Here is a 23,494-nt window from a genome sequence, read left to right on the forward strand (position 1 = left end):
AGAGAACATACATACAGAATGATCATTATAAAACATGAAATCTACCAATCAGTGGCATAGCGTCCGGGTATTCAAGGTATTCAGTGAATACCCTGAGATTTTTCGGAAAAAATATCAATACGACGTATAATTATGATAGCTAAAAAATGCTTTAGGGCTACTTTATTCTGGTTGATTTCGTTACCTTTGATGTTCTACATTATGTACAAGTACAAAATATCACGAAATGTATGGGAACCATAACGCTGCGAAGCAGAGAGAAGCTGAGAGATCTTTGAAGCTAATTTTGAAGATTGAGCTACTTTATGTTGAATGGAGATCGGTCAGGAATACGCAGTGAATACCCTAGAAGGTATTTTAACCAATCAAAATGCTCCTTTCCATGAATAATATTTGCTCTTAATCAGCTAAAACAATGGTCATGTACGCTGAGAAATATGCAGCGTACAGCCTCAAAGTTGGTTCAAAATAGTCTCGTTTTGAGATCGATAAAAACAGTTAATGGACGTCGGAGCTGTTGGGGTGATGCAGTTTCATTGAAAACAGTAAATATGACTTAATTCAAAGCTCTTGCAATATCCGTATTACTGTTTCGTAATCATTCTCTCATTTGACCCCTAATCTTTATTTACCCCGTATTAAGGCGGGCTACCGCTTTGGCGAATCTGATCGCGCGATTGCGCGACTGTTGTTCTAGACGTGCGCACGTGTTGTTCTAGACGTGTTGTTCTAGGCGGGCTTCCGTTTAGGCGAATCTGGTCGAACGATCGCGCGACTGTTGTTCTAGACGTGCGCAACTAACCCAGTAGCAGTGATTCCCCATTGCCCTGGCGATCGCGCAACTGCTTTTGGGAGTTGAACAGATTTTACCTTTTCTCTGACCAGATTCTCACGAACCAATAAGATGCTTTTTCTTGTTTACGTCGTAAAATGCCTTATCACCCTGTCTTGTTTTCTTTGGCGCTTATCCAAAAAATCAACACTACGCTCTTCTACGCTGAGAATCTCGTTTAAACGATGGTAAAAATAACAATTAGGCCAGAAGTCATGTCGATTTCACGCCAGTTTCAGCAAAGTCAATCCCTTACAATAAATATTGCGTTTGAAAATGAAAGCACGGGCAATACGGAATCGCAGACGGAATGGTCTGAAGAATTATTTATTGAGGAATATCGTTGTTTATGGGATACCTCATGCCGATCTTATAAAGATGGCCCTAAAAAGCAGCAATCTTGGCGGGAACAGAATCAGAAATTTGAAAAAGAGGGTAATTTTTGTTTGATTTTTTCCTTCAATTTTAATGACGTGTTTAGGCCTACTCTACACAATGTAAAATCGTACTTCCTTGTGCATTTCATCAGTTTTTACAGACTTTTGACTCTCTTTCTTTGTCATCGTTTGTATTTCGTTTTCAATGTGTGTTTCTGGCTCATTCACGTTTATTATTAACGATAATGTGACAAAACATACTTTGCAGCATGGTATACCATATGTAAATATACCGTGAAAGCTCTAAGTCAGGGGAGCTCATTTTCTTATTAGTTCCAAAGTGGATGCTTAAAAGAGAGGGGGGCTTATTTGAAATTTTTTCATGATAAGAGTGGCTTTATAGAGCTTTAACTGTATGTATGATGTGATATACAAATATTCATATAAATATAATTTTAAAAACATTGTTAAGTAACACATTTCAACTAGACTCTTAGGTATTTTTGTCACTAAAAGATCGAAAACGTCGATATTGAGTTCTATGGATTTGCATTTTCGAATTCTGATTAATTTGGAATTCTGATTTTCCAGAGGACACATTAAAGAAAGTTTGGAAAAATCTAAAGGATTGCTTCACAAAGTGCATGAAAAAAAGGTAATTGATGAAACGTTCTGGGGCTGCGGCCGGAAAACTACCGAAATGTAAAATATTTGATCAGATGACTTTCATAAAAGATTCTGTCACAAACAGGCCAACTACTAGCAACCTCAATATTGAAGATTCTTCTGATGTGATTCTTCCTGAGAGTCCTTCCAGCATTACACCCACCCCAGTAGGAGGTAGTAGACCCAAATCAAACTCCGGAAAAAGGAAATTGGAAAAACCTTCGATAGACCTCCTATGATGCCATGCTAATTAAAGCCGTGAAGGATGATGGTGTAACAAATGCAAAGGTGTTTGATGCAGATGTTAGCTTTGCGGAAAGCATTATACCAATTTTTAAAAAGCTCCCTGACAAGCAGAACAGAAAAGCAGAAATTAAAATACAACAAATTATTTTTGAATGTGAATTAGATGAGCAGCAGAACAGTTAGTATTTGTTTAAGCTCCCCTCTCAAGAAACCACCCTCCCCCAATAAGCATCTAGTTTTTAATAAGCTTTTCTCTCAGATTTTGAAACAAGCAGCCATATTCTGTTTTTGCCTTAGTGGATGGATTTGTTGTTGCATAAAATACATATATTCTGCGTGTCAAATTACCTCCCACCCCCCTTTCCTTTTCAAGAAACGGGAATCGAGATTTGTAAAAGATTTAAAATACGTGTTTCAAATACACCCGCCCTCTTTATCATCAAGTTTTGATTATCAATATAATTTGATATTTTCTGAAGTAAAATTTGTGAGATTTGTTCTGATGTAAAATTAAATATTTTTTAATGAAATAAACCTTTTTCTGATGAAACAATTAATCGTCAAATGGATCTTGTGTGGATGAAACAGTTTCCCATTGCCATGGGACAGAACCCACTGGTAAATCAAAATAATCTCTGAAATTGTCTCTTATTTCCTTGGCAGCCCTTGTATGATTATTTGAGCCTGTCTTTTTAAGAGGGAGAAGCCGGCCCATCGAATATAGTCTCTTTCAAACACAGTGCCCCCAAAAACGGCCTTTGACCGTTTAAATTCCTCGGCTTGTATTCGGAATTTTACGGTATATCTTCTCAAAATCAAGGAACACATTATACAAAGCAAATACTTTTATACGCAGTTTTATGGATCAATGAATCGCCTGCCCATATAAAAGCCAGAAAAAACTAGGGTCTATTCAGGATAAGCAAAAAATCTTCATCTCAAAGACATCATGAGAGTAATTAAATCAATTGCGGAAAATGACATGGCAAAGCATTTTGATTTTTGTGTTTTTTCCCCAACACAACAAACTTGTTTGTTTTCCAAACACACAGCGCTAGCAATATTTTTGTAAATGCTTGATCCCTTTGTTTTATTCAATGAAGCAAATTTACAACTGTAATTTTCATTTACGATGCAGGTGCTTGAGTTCGAATTGAAGAGGAATTGGGTACTTTGATTAATTGCAAGTAAACATAGAGTCAGTTTTAATCTCGAGGTACAATTTTGCGAATCTATAACTGACTTCACACAGCTCAAACTACGATTACTCTTAGTTGCTGCGCAGCAGAAGTATAGTATATATATCATACATGTAGAATATATGTCAGACAACTCATTATAGATTTAGTCTTGCGCATACAAATCAATCAGAAACATGCCTTTAAAACATGCCATCTTTGTTGTTTTGGTACTATTTGGCGCAAGCAAGTTGAATTCGATGCTTGTAACACAGGGACCATATTTCAGGACAATTGAAACAAATGACGGTGACAATTCTGATATTGGGAATGGCGAGGGAGTTTCGACTGAATTCTTTCATAACTATGGTCTTGATGAAAGCTGTAAGTATATAGGATATTCTGCAGATGATAAGAGGTACAGAAAAGCATCCAGTGCTGAAGAGCTCCAGCAGGAAAAGGGATACAATCGAGTTTGGAAGAAGATGGTGTCATTGAATGTCGCATTTAGAAAACCGTCCTCTCAGTCTTCGGTGCGTTTTATTGAAGGAATCAATTTGATTCCGGGCTTCGGAAATGATGGAAACATAACTGGAAAATGGCAAGGATGCAGTCTCACGGAAAATGACGAAAAACCGTTTTGGCAGGTGGACCTTCTTAGGGAAGCTTACGTGACGAGTGTTCGAGTAAAAAGCACTGAGAATTGGGGCAGTGGTAAAATCAATCCATTCAGTGTAAGTGTTGGCAATGATAGATCGGGGGGCGGCCGCAAAAACCCACTTTGTGTTACAAATGGGCAGGTGGACAAAGGTCAATTGAAGAAATTTGATTGCGACAATCCACTGGTTGGTCGATTTGTGAGTCTGTTTATAGACAGGAAAGAATATCTACCAGTCTGCGAAGTCGAGGTTTATGAAGGTATGAGTCTATAATCCAATTCACTATGTAAGTTGTAACCAGCAGCGTCATTAGCAGGGTTTGGGGTAAAACTGTGATATTTTTTTAATCTAATTATAAGACGTTTCTCAGACCTGCTGTCACCAAGAGTTACCTTACGTAAATGGCATGATTGCTGTTCTTCACAAAGGCTTATGATTTTTATTTTCTTCTGCATCGATAAACCCTTTTTGTTTTTAGTTACGATTTTTGAGTTAAGTTGTTGATAAGACGATAGTGGAACAGGGGAAAACGCCCCATCCCCTCAATTTATTGAAACTTTAAGGAAAATAATTATTTTTTACTGCATTGTGTTTCTATGATTAAAAAGCCACCATTACGTAACAAAAAATTACCCATGGACTTTCCTTTGGGAGAATAAGGGCGACTCCTGTTGGTAAAAGGATACTACCAGTAGAAAGGCTGCGTCTAACAATATTAGTTTGTCCTGCAAATGCATTGGCATCTGGTGCAGCCACTAAAAGCTAAAAGTAACCCCTCTGTATCTCTAGGGTGAACGATTTTGACACGCAAGGGGTTTTCACAAGTTTTTCAAAAATTACATTTTCTGTAACTCTGCCTCAGCTTGTTCTAAATTTTTCTTCCGTTCTGATCAATTTTGAGGCTTGTGTTCTAACAAAATTGTTCTTATTAGAAAAGGGCTGTGCATATAGGAATGCTCGAATAAGATAGGAATCTATAGTAGCTTGACCGTCCGGAACAAGGGGAGTCAAAACAAGGTGTTTTTTCACCTACCAATAAGCGACGGAACCGAACTAGAAACTTTGTGGACCAACTTAAGCTTTACAAACCAACGTATAAAGGATTGGCAGGGAGGGGGGGAGGGTTATCACACTTCTACATCCCCGCTAGTAACACCCTTGAGAATCAGCCATACTACAATATTTGCTTGAGAATCCTGAATGACAAATCATGTTGCAAACTTTTGTTTTTTGTTTAATCTTTTAATCTGGAGTACGAAGGATTTGATAAAGAAAATAGGGTGAATGAACAGATTCGCAATGTACAATCGATAAATTATCATTATTCGTATAATTAATTTTTAATTTTTATTATAAAATATCTCCGAGCTAAATTTATAACTGATTTGTAATTTATAATAAAATTTAGTTATTAGGATTAGAGAATCATCAAAATTTTGCTCCAGTTGCAAATTCTTCTCAATTTTCATTTTTGAAGGAAATATCGCGTACAAAAAGCCATCTTCGCAATCATCAACATCTACAATAGAAAGCATCCCATTAGTTGCCAGGTTTGCAAATGATGGTAACAGAACTGGGGTATGGCAAGGATGCAGTATCACAAAAGCTGACGTGACACCCTGGTGGCAAGTGGACCTTACAAGGCAAGCTGCGGTCGCAAGTGTCCAAATAAGAAGTGGCGCAACTTGGGGTCAATTGAAAATCAATCCATTCGATGTCAGTGTTGGGGATGATAGTTCAAATGGTGGACGAAACAATGCACAGTGTGTGAAAGAAGGAAGGTTGGCAAGTGGTGAATTGAAAAAGTTCGATTGTCCACTGGTCCTGATGGGTCGCTACGTTAGTGTCTATTTGAACAGGAAAGAAATTCTTCAAGTATGCGAGGTTGAGGTTTATGAAGGTATGTGCTTGAACTTAAGGCTTTCTTTCGAACATACCATAGGTATCAGACCAGAGCCTCGTTATTTCTGAGATTTAATGATAGAGGCTATGGCACCCGGGATATTTCGAATATAGAGTAAAAATTCTCGCAGTCACTGCACTGAAAGTCTTTGCGTCTACAAATTGTTGAAAAATTTTCGCTGCCAATCGATCATGCGATACATACATTGAGGACAAAAATTTTCAGCGGTTAAAATTTCGGACAATGAACTTAGTTGAAGAAATTTGATAACCTGATGTGGTTTTGCTTCATACATGCAAAAGACTGTTCAAAATTTTCCTGAAAATTTCTCTGTCCGAAATTTTAAAAGTATGACAAATTTTTAACCATATCAAACAACGAAACTACATAAGGACAGATTTTCAAGAAAATTTTGAACAGTCTTTTGCATGTGTGAAGCGAAACCACATCAGGTTATAGATTCACATTTACACAAAAGTTTTAAGAAACTTGAAAGAATATCTGACTATTGAAAATATGACATGTCAAGAAACATTATGTACAGGAACGGCTCAAATCCTTAGTTTAGTGGCTCAGTAATTGACGATGAAAACAATAATGATAATTATATGAACTGGTGGTCCTATTAACTTGGAAAGGGGCTTTTTTCAAAAATTTTGTTGCCAGTCATGTTTAAAGATCGTAGACTTTGCTTTAGTCAATATACACTGCGCATGCGTTGGTCATACAAAATTTATCGGCGTGACAACTTTCCGGACAAATTTGCTACCCTGAAAGTTGTTTTACTTAATATAGTTTTCGATCCAGTCCTCCCAGGTGGTGCCTTCTATTTTGTATATTGATCTTAGCCTCTGTTTGGTGCTTTCTGGTGACTGGGGGGTTGTACAATATAGAACAATTACATTCTTTGGCTTTAGTTATCTTGGACATGATATCCTCGACTATCAAAATGGCTAAAATGGCTTAGTACTACAAGAATCCAAGGTTCACTGTTCAAAAAAGTCTATTTCTTTTTCAAAACTGTCAAAAGTTGAAAGAATGCATGGGCCCATTGATACTTTAGCTTTTCACCCTGGGTACCAGACCCACATAATTTCGATCGCAGGACTAGAAGATTGGAGAACAGGAGCGAAGGAATAAATATTCGCCAGTTTCATCAATAATAATTATAATCGTTTAAGAACCACGCCCGTATCTAAAGCCATACACATTTTGTCGGCAAACCACCGGTTTTGCAGCCCCCCCCCCATCAAAATTTTCTAGCGACCGCATTGGCGAAGGTCCCCGCTTCTCCGCTTAGTTTTCTATTTACGCGCGTGAAATTGTGTGGCTCTGGTACTGAGGGTACTTGGCCTTCCTAAAACCAAGAAACAGAGTTCTTTAAAGTAAGCTTCGGCAACACCATACTTTGATAATTTCAAAAGCAACAAATGATGCTCCATTGGCATTTTTCAAATCTAAGTAAACAACACTAGACTTTCATCAATGCAAGCACCACTTCAGCGTGCAGATCTCACCAATGTATAAAGATTTGCTTTTGGCTTGAAAGGATAATCCAATATTTTTGTTAATTTTACGCACATATTTTGGGGTGGTATCATTAAATTTAAAAATCCCCTACTGATACCTCAATCTCAGTTTAGGATAGCCGTAACTAATTATTGTTCTTATTTCGATAAAATTCTTGACTCCTTTTGCAAATTTCATATTTCCAGCTTTTGCTTTCACTGCATTCTTTTTAAAACTTCAAGCCTGGGAACACAATTTGCTGAATATCATACCCTGGGAACCAGACTCACTATATATGAAATAAAATAGAGAGTCTGGTCTAGTGCGCCCCATTCTCGTTCTGGTGTGCTGATATTAACCAATCCGGAGCGAGTGTACAGATTTCTGTACGTTCAAAGGTCACAGCGAAACAATAAACTTAGCTCTGGTGTAAAACATTGAACAGAACAGAACATAAATAAATGCTAGCGACCGTAACGATTGAGTTTGAAGATGCTGTTAAAACTGTACTCAAAGAATATTTTCCGCATATTGTGGAACTGAACACAGAACAGCATTGAAAGCTTTGTTTGCAGAGAGAAGAGACACCTTCGCCATATTGCCAACTGGCTTTGGAAAGTCTCTGATATTTCAGGCTGTGCCTCTCGTTGCAAAGAAATTAGGCCTTGTAGTGAAATGCAGTAGATAAGAAACACCGCAAGGGAACAAACAACAATAAACACAGTAAATCAGTTATAGCTAATATTTCGCCCGGCATACGGGGCTTCGCTTGTCGTATTGGCCATATTTGCTGTGATGACCCTCCAACGTGATGATTCTAACCGCCGCGGTGTCCAAGCGCGCTGCCTTCACAGTGAGGAAGTAGACGTTGAAAGTACACATAATTTATGAGGAAAATTACAAAAGACTTTTTTTAAGTTGTATACGATATTTGATAATGATTAACATTTAATAACTGCATTGTGCTAATATCAATTTCATGCTTCGCACATGTTTTTGCTGCCAAAGGGTGTTTTAAACCTGATTAGATTGTTATCTTGAGGCAGAAAAGTCTATTACCACTGTATTAAAAATGTCGTCTTTGAAGAACTAAATAAAACACATTTGCTTTAAGATTACCCAAAACTCCTCTGACTACTGAGTTTCTTTGTTATTTATCTGACAGTCTTGTTTCACAGGCCTAGTCTGTTAAATAGACTTCAGTTCTTTCAAGTAAGTTCACCAGAACGAGAATGGGGCGCACTAGACCAGACTCTCTATTATTTTATATAGTGAGTCTGGTACCCAGGGTATGAATATCACAACATTTACAAAGAGCTGACAATGAGCCTAGGTATTTCTATTCCGCAAATGATTCAATTTTTTATTTCAGCTAGTTTCTTGGGATGTATGACAAATAATGGTTTCCTAGGATTTATGTCAAATACTGGGTTCCATGAAGTTAATTTCGTTTAATTTTTTGTTAAAATTTGCAAGCGAAGAGTTTCTGCACATCATTTTGTTTAATTTAAATTATACTTTTGAAACAACTGAAAAGATTCTGCGATAATAATACTGTCAGAAGTATGTATTAATGTATGAACTTTGCATTTTAGATGTATTCTGAAAAAAGGCTCAGAAATCACGATTCGTTCTCTATTTCCTGGCAAGCACGAATGCATTTGAAGAGAAAAGCAAAATATCTAGCTACTAGCAGCCATAGAGGATTTGCACGTTGAATTCAAAATGCACAAAGAATTCATGCTTTTACATAGTATGCACATGAAGCCGCAAAATGTATCCAGTTGTAATTTATATTGTTTGATTTTCATTACTATTCAGTACAGTAATTATGAGCAGTGAGGTAGGAGGCACAAATCTTTTAGTTGTGACTTTTGCTAAAAGCAAGAGATTTCCATAATAAAAATCAACTTTATTCTCGAAATTTATCAAGATGTAATAAGTATTGTATTTTAGGGTTTTCTGTCTATTCAGTACAGTAATTATGAACAGTGGGGTCGAAGGCAGAAATTTCTTTACCTGTGACTTTTGGTTATTCAAGAAATTTCAATTACAAAAAAACTACTTTTTTCCGGAAAGATTCTTTAATAAAACTTCTTTAAGTAAGGATTTCTTGATGTTTTCTTCAAGCTCTAATATCTGTCAATGCAATTTTTGACTAAGAAAGAAAAAAAATCTCTATTCTTTTGACTTTGTTAAATATAGCAAAGAAAAGACCACGATATAGTGTCAGAAACTGATGTGAATTATAGTGTTGTTATTTGATTTAAGCTATTATAGTGTTGTTGATCATATGTAATAATACTTTTTGGGCTTTGTTTAGTAGTTCAGGGTTGATATTATTCAGAAAATTGATTTCGAGCTTAAAGAATCCTCGTAAAAAGTAAAGCTTACTAACTTAAAAGACAAGGCCAGAAGGATTTTATCAATATATTCCTACGTTGCAATAATTATATACGATTCATGGATCATTTAATGATATTAAAGAGTGATGTACAAGAGTTTGTTTTCTAGTTTCCACAACCTTTCTATTTGCTATCCTCTACTAATTGAACACTTTTTTCAACTTCCGTGTTGCTTTATAAAGTAGTGTGTTGCTCGATCTTGGCTCATGCTACTGTTATAGCAGCAGCAAAATGCATCTAAGGAGACAGAAAAACTAATTGCAGAAGCACACAAATGGACCAAGGCAAAGTATGTTAAATCTAATTACGCAAAGCAAAGTAAAAACAGGTCCTTACAAACAGCAAACGCAAAGTTTTGCCCAAGGAGTCTTAAAACCGAAATCACTGTCCAAGTAAAGCCAAAATTCATAATGAAACATGAAAATTTTTCTGTTCAAAATCAGATTTTCATAAAATGCCCTTTATAATGTCAAAATCTAAATACTTGGTTTCTAAAGAATCGCTTATCCAAAATTATGATTTGTTCGAATTTTTCATGAATTCAATTTCATAATATTTATCACTTTACAAGGTATCTTAGAGGTTTGCCTTGTCAAAAACAAAAATGATATTACACAGGAAGGTATATTTTCACCTGCAACACTCTAAAACCATCGGCTGCAAGGGTCTCAAATTCCGTAAACAATGTAAATCAAATATTACCTGTGTTACATGCATATTCCTTGCGAGGATCACAAGTACAATTGAATGATTAGAATTCTGAGAATTTTTTCTTGAATATTTGCAAATCTGGCGATTTTGTTCATTTCGTTTGGAACTGAGTTAGCAACAGCTTGTTCAGAATGATCAAGAAATAGAATTTCATTTGCAATTTATGAAGGGTCTTTATCAAAACATATTCAGAAAATATATTTTGCACAAGTTGTTAAAGCAGTTTATGTACAGCAAGTGATTTGGAGCATTCTATAACAAATATCTAATAAACAATTGATTATCAAGGCAAGTCTTCTACCATTTTGATTACGTCATCTAAGTCGTATTCCACATTCTGAAAAAATGAAATCACTTGATGGTCAGTGGTAAGAATGCTCAAAGATTGTATGAGGTGAGCGGTTTTCTTGCAGTATAAAGTAAAAAGACAAAATTTTCTAGCTTTGTGATAATAGAAAATGCGTTAGCAAATGCGTTTTTTTACATTATTTTGTATAGTTTACTTCATAAAAAGTATTCACTTGGTATTCAGGGCTTTCAAAATATTCCCAAAGAATTCACAAAATAAAGAACTAATGTTCCAAAATCTTTTTAAAATTTTGAGAATATTCTGGCTTGAAGACGTGACAAATCTTAAATAGTTTGCTGGCAGAATAGAAAAACCTGAACTGGTTAAAAATTGAGAACTTTTTCTAGATGAGGAATTCTTATGGACAAGGAATTTGTTACATATATAACTTTCATCAAAAGTTACTGAAATTTTTATACAATCGTTAGTGTTAGTTCTTGATGCTCCTCTACCTGTCTACACCTGCAATGGACAGGGAGCATAACATTTCATTTTCTTACATTTTATTTTATCGGGGATCCTTTCCAATATTTTTCAGACAACCGGAGATTTTTTACCCAGAAAAGCTAATTTTGTAAATGATGCATTTTTATTTTCCCGCCATTTTCACCGTTGACGAATCGCGTCAGCTTTTACTCGGCCATAGCAGTGAACATCAGTATACGTGAGCTTTTCATCGATCTTCAAACATTTAAAATGAATATACAAAGTACCTGAGCGCAAAAGAAATTGTTCAATTGTAGTTATTTTAAGAGAATGGTGGGCTGCATCTTCTCTCAGTGGAATTTAGTGATTTATTTTGTCGTTAACACAAACATCAATGCCGACAAGAAAATATTTTAACATTGGCTTGTAAAGGTAAGTTCATATTTGTTAATTATGTGGATAAACCAACTTTTAAGGTTTAAATACTGTAATTTTTCTGTTTTCCCTCTCCCTAAATTCTTCGTAACTAATGATCGCGGAAAAAATGTTTGCTGAGTACAACGGCAGTTTTTCCATGAATTCATCAAAGATGCAATTCTTTAAAGAAAATTTAGATTATCTTTCAGCACATTTTACACCATTATTTTTTGCAGATAGTGGTAAAAACATCAAAATTTGGCCTAAATGTAGCTGCACGTTATTTTATCTTTGTTCTGACGATTTACACTCCGAAGAGTGTTAAACGAAAACCTTAGTATGTTTCATAATGTTTGCTTTTTTCAAAGCCACTTCCACATGCCATAAAAGACTCTGCAAAGAACATACATACGGAATGATCATTATATAACATGAAATCTACCAATAACAATACTTTACACGAACCATTCTGTTTGAAATTTGTAAACCTCAAGCTTACATACTTGAAGATATTCTTGCCTGTTCAAGAACACAGTCACATACCGACCAAGCAAAAAAAGCCTCGGACTATAAAACTTTTTCAATTCACCGATTGCCAACCTTCCATCTTTTACGCAAAGCGCATTGTTTCATCCGCCACTTAATCTAGCATCTCCAACACTGATATCGAATGGATTGATTCTTTCTTGACCCAAAGTTGCGCCACATTTTATTTGGACACTTGTGACAGCAACTTGCCTTGTTAGGTCCACTTGCCACCAGGGTACTATGTCAGCTTTTGTGATACTGCATCGCTGCCAGTCTCCAGTTTTGTTACCGTCATTTCCAAAGCTGGCAACAAATGCAATTCCATCATATTTATGAGCGGATGAATGCAAGGACGGCTTCTTATAAGCTATATTTCCTTGAACGCCTAGAATTTAAGACAAATCAAAGGATTTTATTAGAAATAAAACATCTTGCGGAATGCTGCATTTTCTTATTTACTGTCAAATTGCAACACAATAATACAAGGATCATACAACGAGGAGCAAATGTCAATGACTACCCTAGGGCCATTACATGGGAACATACACTGCTAACCCATGCATAAATAAGATTGAATAAGGTAAAATAGCCAAGAAGATATGCAAAATAAAATAATTTAGAATGTGATGTAGAGAGGAGGGGTGTTTACAACCCCAATTGTGGCTTAACAGAAAGTTTAGGAAAAGTCCGTTCAGTGAATGAAACGATTTTGTAATTCAGAGACATTCAAGTACTAAAATCAGTAAAAAGTCAGGCATTTGTGACAGCTTGGTTGGTTAAATATGCTTTTTCTGACAGAATACAAAAATCAAGCACTCCTTTAGTAAAAGTGTGCCTTGTGTTGATCTTCACTACTTTTTTTGGAAGAAGCATAAATTACAATGCATAATCAGTAAAGATCTTTTTTACACGCATAAAAGGATTTATTAACCAGTTATTGATTACTAACTAGAGCTGTTTATTACTTGGCTTTGGAATAACAACTCATACCTCTTCTTGCTTGTTTCTTAGACCATATAACGAAGTTTGATCTCTCACCTGGTCATGTCCTCTGTCAGCTAAGTTCTTCGCTATTACCCATGCGAAATTTTGTTGCAGAGCTCGAAATGATCGAAGCTTAACAAATGCTTACTCGTGAAATCTGAACCTAATAAGCCCATTTGAAGTAAACTTTGCAAAGAAAAATAAAATGATTTTAAGACAAAAGAAATGGGTGGGTAAGCACAGTCAAAATTGTTAGATTTTGATTATCGATTAACCGGAAAGGGAATGTATGTATTCCTCAAATTTCGGAATAGTCAGAATGGGGAACGTTAGAATAAAAATAAACAAAAACTTACTTTCAATTTGTTGAATGTTTTGTACGATTGTCTCTGTTTCCAACCCAGCAATACTTCACTCCTCTAAATGTTAAACTATTTGCGCAAAGAAAAGATGCGAATCTAAAAATAAAGAGACATTTGAGAAGTACATCATTTGTTGAGGGATATTATTTTTGTTAAGCTAGACAAAAGAATTATTCCTCCTGCATATTTAATGCAACTTCTTCGTATTCTTCTAATTTGTCCATTGCTATTGAATTTAATCCCATTTTAACTAAACAAATGCAAGATATATCTAACAAAGAATTTCTTTTAAACTCAAATTCATAGCGATAGACACAGGACAACTTTCTGGAAAGTTCCAAATCTGTCAAAGCTTGCTTAATTCTACCCAACTGTATACAATACAGCCTTACGATAGGCACGCAGGCGATGATGAAAATGGGAAATTAAAAGATGGAGAAGGATACTTGCCCCCTATTAACATCTGGCCACGAATCATTCTACACATTTTCAATGATCACTAATTACGCTTCCAAAAGGGTCTTTCCTAAAATTTGTGAGCAAACATATGACAATAATCCTAAAAGCTTTTCAAATAAACATAAAATGGTGCGTTCATCTTTATTTTTTGGTCTAGTAATTGAGTAAATGTTATTTTTCGTAAGCTCACCTGAGCAATTTCTTTTTCAGTAGATGAAATTCAGAAAATGTTTCTGTTGAATTTGGAAGAAAAGAATTTACAGAAATATAGTGCAATATGTTTGGTGCAGGTAGAAAAAAGGTTCAGATCGAGGGTTTGTACTCAATCCTAACATTATATAACCCCCTCCCCCCGGGGTTTTGGCTTGGTACAATAAGTGAATTTCATTTTTCCTCATTTTTCCCTATCTTTATTAACCCTAATTCTTATCACTCTAATTTCCTTTTTATAAAATTTACAAATTTGACATTTCTGGAACCTTCTTTTATATAAATTGAATAGAAAAAAATCTAAATGCTGTTAAAGCAATAAGATTTCAATAAACGATTGAACAAAATTTAATCGAAGTCTCTGTTAGTGTGATCACTTGACATGCTGATAAAGCCTTAGGATTTTGAAGATATGATTTAATATTTTTTTACATTGATTATATAAAGAAAATAAAGTTCAACAACAGTTAATACGCAAAACATAAATCAATGCATTTCAATACAAAAATATTCATCATCAACTGTTTACACATAAGATTATCAAGAAACAGACTTCGATTGGATTTAAAAGTGCCTATTTATTTAAACTTCTTCAAAATTTGGAAGTTGCGCAATTTAATAAATCAATCGATTTGCAGCAAATGACTAGATGCAATTAGAACCTTAAATAACAAGAGATCCTTCAAGTTACTAAAGCAAAACTCTTATTTTAATGTATGTTTGTGTTATTATATTCTTATTATTCTAAGCAACAAGAACTTTTGCAGGTTGATTAAGTAAGTAACTTTCGGCAAAAATATTCAGGAATTGCATCTGAAAAATATTTAATAACAACAGTGTTTTTAACAGTGTTAAACAAATGCAAATTTTCAAATGTAATGATAAATTGCGATGTTGTCAAACGTAAAAACAGATTCCAATTTCAATTTATGAATATAAAATCAGTTGATGGTCATTGCAAAGTGTGTTTAAAGTTGGTAAGAAGTGAGCTGTTTTCTTCCAGTATAAGGTTAAAAGACAAAGTTGTCTGGTTCCCCGATCAAAGAAGATGCATTTTCAAATGTATGTCTTGATTTAAGAGTGCTATATTATCGATGTTTTTCTATCTATTCTTCCACAAAATTCAACTTATTTTACGCGTTTGTCCTTTTCTTGATTCCCGGCGTTGCTCCATTCGCTTATTTTAGACATTGTACTTCTTTCTTTAACTTTTATTTTCTTTTCACTTAGTAATCGTTATCATACTATTTTAATTTTTTGCAAATCTTTGATGCAAAACCCGTGCTTTTAACACTAACTTTTTTCTGAAGATGAAGCATAGTAGAATCTTGGCCTCATCTGGAATTGTTTGTTTCACCTTAAGAATTTGACTTACAATATTTCTATGAAAAAGTCTTTACTACGAATTTTCTTTCTTTCAATTTGCTAACTTCAATTTTGTTTTTCAAGGATGAATTGTGACAAAGATTACTGTTACATTTTCCTACATAATGTTTTTAATTTATAGCAAAGGTTGTGTCAAAGTAGATCTAAACTCTGTTAGCCTGTAGAGAATATGTTTTCTTGAAAGTGTAATAACTTTATTAAAGTTTTGCTTGTGAAAAAAAAAAAACGTATTAGGCTTAGGTTCCGAAGTACTTTTCTCCGGATGATTAAAAGTAGTTCAGCATTCTAACGGAAGAATTTTCTTGTGAGAAATAATTCTATCTAAGATGATATTTATAAATAATTTCTGTATGCTTTTTTTTGATTCGTGAAACTTTATCATCAAAATTTTTTATGCTTATAAACAACTATTGTTGCTAGGTTTGATGGGCTTCTTTATGTGTATATCTTTAATGGACAAAGAGATTTTCTAATTGCTTTTGTAGAAAACGGCTAGTAAAAAGTAAGCCATGATTCAGTACTAATATTTTTTAGACTGTTGCTGCTTGTGATTTCTGTAAATATAAATGGAGAAATACTTCGTCTGCCATGCAAGATCTTTGCCAATTTTACTGCTGTGCTTCATGATCAATCACTTAGTTCTACATTTCGTTCTTTGGACAACTTGGATGAGCAGATGTGTAAGTTTGAATGCATCATGGAGCATCTATGCAAGTCTATAAATTTAAACAGAGAGTTGGGTATTTGCCAGTTGAATAGCAAATCAGCACAGGATCCAAAAGATTTCATTGAAACGCAAAAAAAGGAGGGTTGGACATATTATTCAACCCGTTTTGAAGAGAAAAATGTGAGTTTTCTATTGAATTACCTATTTAAAATTCAACTAACTTTTATAAATTTAAAAACTAATTTCGTGAAGAGCTTTTATTCTCGTAAATTTCAAGACTGATATAGCACTAGTGATATGTTGTGATAGGGCTAACAATTGATCATTCATGAAATAGAATTTTACATCGCAGGTTGGTCAGTTTTGCCAAGCAAATGATCCTTGCAGCGCCGGACATAAATGCATTGACACTTGCTATTGCCCAGGGTATAAATGCATTGGTAAATACAATAGTAACTACATTTATATCAAGCTCTTTTACTTGAGTCAAAGAACGCAGCACTTAATATCATATCACTTAACTTGTTATAAAAATACAAAGCTCTATCTATTTTTCTTCACCCAAAAAGTACAGACAAAGTCTAAATGAAGAAAGACATTCTTTTCTTTCACAGGTTTTTGTATTGGCATAATTCTGATCAGTAAATAAGTTAAAATGAGATTAAGTCCAAACGTGAAATCATTATCCAAACTAAATGCAAAAGTGGAAAAATAATTATGCGACGAAAATATCCCAATGGTCAATTAGCTTTTCATTAAGAATTTGGCATGCAAGCTCAAAATTATCTTTTACAATTGATGTACATGCAAATTGTTTTAAATAGCTGTCTGTTAAAACCAAAACCTATAGACAGGACATATAGCTTGACAATCTGACATTCAAGCTAATGTTTGCTTTCTCAACGGATTCTGGTAGTAGGGAGCTCAGGCTTTCATAATCTGCCAAGTGACTTTTTGGAAAATGCCCGGATGTCATGTGACTGATGACGTCATTTAACGGTAAAAAATCAGACAAAATCATCGTTAGCTCCTCACTGAAGGGTTATTTTTTAACGCAATTTACATATTTTGACTCGTCTCATTGCAAGCTTTCAAATGATATATATTTAAGCAAGACTTGCCGATATAAGTATTTTCATTATGACGTCATAAAAATTTTGCATGACGTCATCAAATATTTTATTGTCATAAAATGATACGTTAGCATAATTTTGTTTCAATATGACGCTGGCTGTCAGCAAAAGCTTTTCTTCCATGTGTTTTTCAATTAAAATATTAGTATTTAGTTCATTTAAATTGAATTTGTGCCCACCGCAATAGCCAAAGTTTAAATAAAGAAGTCTTTACTATCTGACGAGTGAGTCACTTCTTCCTCCGAAGTTGCAAAGTCTTGCTCCCACTTTGTACCGGACAATGATTTCTCTGCATCCGCATTTGAATGTTACACTAAATCGGAAGAATGTCTTGGCAATATAGGCTATCCAAGATGTCCTACCGATGTGCTGAAGGTGCATGACTTTTTTCAATAAGGCTTTATTCTGCTGCGAAGTAAGGCCATCTCATAAATGAAATACTCCATCTGGCATTTTCCTGATGGTGGATTTATATATGGATTTGGCTCCTTGCACATGAAATTATAAAGAACAGCTTTATCTCCTTGTCACAGTACACCTTCAGGAGTTGCAAGCCTAGAGTTATGGTTTTGATGGGATATGAAAATGCCTTTTCGATAGAGGCAGCCTTGCCAATCACGAAAGCTTGGTGGTCTTCGTTCATTATTGAGACTGCTTTCGCTCTTTTCTTGGATCTTTGTGCCCCAGAATGCAGCTTAAGGTTCTGACTAAACTTTCGTTGCCAGCAACAACCTACAATTCGAGCAAAATAGCTCATTTCTTCGAGATATTTCTTCCATGTTAGCGCTAGTGTCATCAGTCCGTGAGAACATTTTGTAAAAACGCCACCAGAAAACGCCAGATGGAGATTTGATGAGACGGCCTGAGTTCGTAGCATCAAACACAAGGAAACATTCAGTGTTTGGTTCAAGAACATTCAAGGATGTGCTAATCCTCCTTATGAGGCTAAAGCAATGAAAGTGGAAGTCAACGCTAAATATTTAGAAACAGCACACGAGGAAGCAAACGGCAAAAGAGAGTCATCAAGGCAAGTGCATATAAAAAGTGGAGAGCTAAAGATACTCCAAAGTGAGAAGAGTATTTTTACATTGATGAAAAAAAGAGAATCTTATGAGACTTGCTCCCGAATTCTTTCAAAGCGCTGAGGGTCACAAGCCCCTGACAACTCAATTTTTCGTAGCTTAAGGAGGAGAAGCATCGGAGACTTCAAAAAGCAAGTAGAAGTCCCTCCAAGATGTAACCACAAAAAGGCGGAAACCAGAATATTTTGCATGGTAACTCGAAAGATGCAGAAATAGTTGCTGTTGCAAAAGATACTGATTTATGTGTGCTGCTTTTTCATGCAACACAGAAGTGAAAACCCACAAGTTAGTGGTTTATGTGCATAAATAACAAACAAATCGTCAAGATTTGAGGCATCGCTGAAACTTTTGATTCCAAAATTTGCTGTATTTTATCACAGATTAATGGAATTGTGGGCTGAGACAACTGCATATAAGCACAACATTGATCAGGTTACTGTGAGAAAAGCTAACGAAGAACCAGAAACAAGTCATCATTAAAAGTCTCTCCGAAGGAGTTATCGCAAAAGCAAAGACATTCGCGAAACAGCAGAATATAGTGGAACAACATATAAAAGCTATTTAGGGACAAAGATAATTATCAAATCTGAAAAAAATCATCTGCAGCAGTTCCAGCAGATCCATAATCACTCAATCAGAAAAGAATTAAATTGTATCAACTTAACAAGGTTATTTGGACTACACTGTTTAGGTGCAACTACTACAAGACATGTCCCAAAAGCCTGATGTTGAAATTTGGACGACATACTCGACCGTTTAAAGTCTAAAAGGTTTACAGGAAAGCAGCTTCCTCTTCTCCGAGAGCTTCCTCATATTCCTTTACATCACAAGAATATGAAGGTGACGCAGGAGATGAATTTACCCATGAAGAAAATCATACACTTTCATACCCAGCGCTAAAGACCTATAGTGCGAAGGCATCTTAGGCAGCCTATAATAGTGCGAAGATATTTTCCGACTTAGCAACAGTCAAATGCAGATACGGAGAAATAATTGTCCGTTTCAGAGTGGGAGCAAGACTTTGCGACTTCGGAGTAAGAAGTGACTCACTCGTCAGATAGTGACTACTACCTGTTTCGAACTTTGGCTATTGCGGTGGGCACAAATTCAATTTAAATGAACTAAATACTAATATTTTAATTGAAAAACACATGGAAGAAAAGCTTTTGCTGACAGCCAGCGTCATATTGAAACAAAATTATGCTAACGTATCATTTTATGACAATAAAATATTTGATGACGTCATGCAAAATTTTTATGACGTCATAATGAAAATACTTATATCGGCAAGTCTTGCTTAAATATATATCATTTGAAAGCTTGCAATGAGACGAGTCAAAATATGTAAACTGCGTTAAAAAATAACCCTTCAGTGAGAAGCTAACGATGATTTCGTCTGATTTTTTACCGTTAAATGACGTCATCAGTCACATGACATCCGGGCATTTTCCAAAAAGTCACCTGGCAGATTATGAAAGCCTGAGCTCCCTACTACCAGAATCCGTTGAGAAAGCAAACATTAGCTTGAATGTCAGATTGTCAAGCTATATGTCCTGTCTACTAAGGCAACAACAAGTAAAAAAAGTGATTACTGGTCTAAACCTAAAAATACAGCTTCAATACTATTATTATGAATATGGCCTCAAGGAGATTTATTTATAAAGTTTTGTCGTTGATAACAGGATGTAGATCTTCTTGTGATTGGTTAGTTGTTATGCCTCATGTTGTATCATGCTACGCTTAAACTTCTTTAAAACGTTAGTCTGTAACATTTTGCATAAATTAACAAAATGCCTCTTCCAATAACAGGAATGCAATTTGTTCTTTCTATCAACATGAATCCAATGAATTTTAAAACTAAGATTCATTGTTCTTAATCTGACCATAATTTTGATAACAGTGGAGAAATTGGCTTATAAAAAGCCGTCCTCGCATTCATCAACTCTCATCATACAAGGAATTCCATCAGTTGCCAGCCTTGGAAATGACGGTGACAAAACTGGGGAATGGCAGCGATGCAGTATCACTAATAATGACATAGTACCCTGGTGGCAAGTGGACCTTACAAGGCAAGCTGCTATCGCAAGTGTCCAAATAAGAAGTGGCACAACTTGGGGTTATTTGAAAATCAATCCATTCGATGTCAGTGTTGGAAATGATAGATCAAGTGGCGGACAAAACAATGCGCTTTGCGTAAAAGATGGAACGTTGGCAAGTGGTGAATTGAAAAAGTTCGATTGTCCACAGGTCCTGATGGGTCGTTACGTCAGTATCTTTTTGAACAGAAAAGAATTTCTTCAAGTATGCGAGGTTGAGGTTTATGAAGGTATGTGTATTCACAGCAAAATTGACTTCTTTAATGTTGGTGAGGAAATGTAAATGTAACTTGCATCTTGCTCTTTGGGCCATTACTTTTGATAAAGCAACTGTTTTTTTTGGCTTTAACTACTTTTGGCATTTCATCGACTAAACAAAATAAAATGGGGCACAATAATACAAGCAAATAATGTGAAAAATGTATTAAACTGTAGAGAAACATCTAAAGAGAAAAAATGCATAGGCCAATTTGCACGGAGGTCTTGTAAGACCAAAAGCAATGTCGAAGAGAATTCTTTTTGCGAGTTGGCTTCCGATGTTCCCGAGAAGGTAATCCGTCCATGAAATAGATCCAAAAAATGATTCTAAGAGGCTTTAGTGGATGGAGGAAATAGCAGTTTAGAGCAGATTTCATCAAAAAAACCCGTTTTGGTGAAACTGGGTCCTGACACTTTGATGCTAGAAGTCAAGGATATATAAGCCATTGACATTGTTTAGTACAACTTTTGATTGTACAGATATGTACTGTCATAGAGATGTACTTAATTAGTACTGTCATAGAGATGTACTTAATTAGTATACCTCAGGTACAACCAATTTTCAGGGCCACAATGTTCTTATTTTATTTCTGAGACTAAGGTTATTCTTAAATTACCTTTTAGCGAACAAAGGTGTAACTGAGTCGCATTATAATGTTAATGATTCCAAGGCCAAATACGTCTTTTTCAAAATATATATCGTGAAAATTACATTTGTTCTGCTTTCCAAAACACTAAAATAAACACTATATCCAATTTTTATTTAATCTTGAGTCTTTGATTATTTTTACATTATTTCTAAATTTCAGCGATTTAAATTGAGTCTTAATTTTCTTCTAGACTATATTCTTAAAAACGTGTGTACCCTGAATTGAGTTTAATGTTGAATTTTCATGAAGTTAAAAAGCTAAGAGTTTCTGCACATTATTCTGTTAATAGAAATTATATTTTTGAAACAAATGAATAGATGCTTGATATTAATTCTGTCACATTGTGATATTAAAAGTATATTCTAACATGAACTTTGCATTTTAGATGTATTCTGAAAGAAGGCTTGAGAAATCTAAATTTATTCTCCACTTTCTGGCAAGCACAAATGCATTCGAAGAGAAATGTAATATATCTGCTACAATCAGCAAAAGAGCACGTTAAAAATGCACGAGGATTTCATGTTAGGTGTTTGAACTTTCTGTACCGCAAAGTTTGGAGATGGCATGAAATATTGAAAACCTAGCATGCTGAGGTACTTTTCGTCTGACACTCTTCACCCAAATAGATAATAGTGACAGTTTGCACAAAATTTTAAATTGCTTCATTTCGTTCTTAAAATCCTGATGGAAAATAAGCCATCGTCTTTTCATCTAGGTGTTTTGGAATCAAAGCAAAAGGATCCCAGCTTGTTTCGACAGCAAAAGTTCGCTTTCTCTCTTTGGCAATTCACGGCTTTTAAAAAAGGCCTATTCTTTCTCTTGAGCCACTGTCGATCCATACATGGATGTAAAGTTTCTGCCTACCATTAGTAATTATCAGTCGTTTATACTCTGAAGATTGTCGAACGTAAAGAACTTCAGTAAGCTATGTTTCCAATTTTTCGTGGAATCTTCAAAATATTTCAAGAAGTAACAATTGTTGTACTTTAGGTTTTTTTATCTATTAATTATTTTAATTATGGACAGTGGGGGCGAAGGCTGAAGAATTCGTTTTTCTTGTGACTTGTGCTTAATTCAAGAAATTTCAATTACAAAAAATATACTTTTTTCCTGAAAGTTTATTGACTAAGACTCTTTTAAGGATGGATAGCTTGATGTTTTCTTTAAGCTCAAAGAGCTGTCAACAAAATTTCTGACAGGAAAAAGCAAAAAAAAGATCATAAAAAGAAATTTTGCAAAGTGTTTTTATTATTTTGACTTGGTTATATATAGCAAAGCAAAAACCACTTTATCGTGTTAGGAAGTGATTTGAATGATAGTCTTGTTATTTGACTTAGGATATTATAGTCTCCTTGATCTTCAGAAAATCTAAATCGAGCTTAATAATGATCATACAGAAGGATTTTATGCATATATTACTAGGCTGCAATGATTATACACGTAACATGGAACATAAAATGATATTAAAAAGCGATGCACAAGAGTTTGTATTCACATTTTAACAATATTTCTATTTTCTCTCTTTTACTAATGGAACACTTTGTTCATCTTCTAAATTTCTCTATAAATAGTTATTTGCTCGATCTTGGCACATTTTACACTTATGGCAGCAGCAAAATGCATCTAAAGAGCTGATAAAACTAAATACAGTATGTTAAATCTAAGTACGCAAAGCAAGGTAAATGCCTGTTCTAACAAACAGCACACACACTAGTGCCACAAATCATCTAATCTATATTCTGTGCTAGTGCATAAGGCGTCAAAGTTTTGTCCAAGGAGCATTAAAACCGAAATCACTGTCGAATTAAAATTCACAATGAAACATGCACAATTTATTGTTCAAAATCGGACTTGCATGTAATGCTCTTTATAACGTCAAATTCCAAATACTTCCTAAAGACTCGTCTATCAAAAATTATGACCGGATGTATAGTCCGAATTTTTCATGCATTAAATTTTCAATACATCACTTTACAAAGTATCTCAGAATTTTATCATGCC

At 34.9% G+C, this 23,494-nt stretch overlaps 4 protein-coding genes across 5 annotated transcripts in view; all 4 read left to right on the forward strand.

Annotated features, from left to right (window-relative positions):
* The first annotated feature begins 1,017 nt into the window (after nt 1-1,017).
* On the forward strand, nt 1,018-3,253 carry LOC148958128 (uncharacterized). The gene is made up of 2 exons (XM_089113544.1): nt 1,018-1,437; nt 1,881-3,253. Exons 1-2 carry the CDS (start codon nt 1,018-1,020, stop codon nt 2,112-2,114), a joined length of 654 nt encoding a protein of 217 aa, XP_088969670.1. The 3' UTR covers nt 2,115-3,253.
* On the forward strand, nt 1,127-9,871 carry LOC135696117 (uncharacterized). Of its 2 annotated transcripts, XM_089113349.1 has the most exons (5): nt 1,127-1,267; nt 1,801-1,864; nt 3,260-4,217; nt 5,436-5,858; nt 8,966-9,871. In XM_089113349.1, the coding sequence occupies exons 3-5, from the start codon at nt 3,497-3,499 to the stop codon at nt 8,974-8,976; spliced, it is 1,155 nt and encodes a 384-aa protein (XP_088969475.1). In that variant the 5' UTR covers nt 1,127-1,267; nt 1,801-1,864; nt 3,260-3,496; the 3' UTR covers nt 8,977-9,871. The 2 variants fall into 2 exon arrangements, with proteins under 2 accessions (XP_088969475.1, XP_088969474.1); XM_089113348.1 differs by having other exon boundaries at nt 5,436-9,871.
* A 727-nt stretch (nt 9,872-10,598) lies between these two features.
* The window catches only part of LOC135691497 (uncharacterized), a 66,195-nt gene continuing 53,299 nt past the window's right edge, over nt 10,599-23,494 (forward strand). Inside the window, exon 1 of the mRNA XM_089113352.1 lies at nt 10,599-10,880. Coding sequence (XP_088969478.1) covers nt 10,861-10,880 — 20 coding nt within the window. The 5' untranslated portion in view covers nt 10,599-10,860. The remainder of the gene's footprint in view (nt 10,881-23,494) is intronic.
* Nucleotides 16,305-22,157, forward strand: LOC135696165 (fucolectin-1-like). The gene is made up of 4 exons (XM_089113537.1): nt 16,305-16,454; nt 16,627-16,714; nt 20,390-20,815; nt 21,879-22,157. Exons 1-4 carry the CDS (start codon nt 16,305-16,307, stop codon nt 21,887-21,889), a joined length of 675 nt encoding a protein of 224 aa, XP_088969663.1. The 3' UTR covers nt 21,890-22,157.

Source organism: Rhopilema esculentum, chromosome 17 (genome assembly GCF_057945365.1).
Source record: "Rhopilema esculentum isolate cy_ngs chromosome 17, ASM5794536v1, whole genome shotgun sequence".
Classification (NCBI taxonomy): Eukaryota; Metazoa; Cnidaria; class Scyphozoa; order Rhizostomeae; family Rhizostomatidae; genus Rhopilema; species Rhopilema esculentum.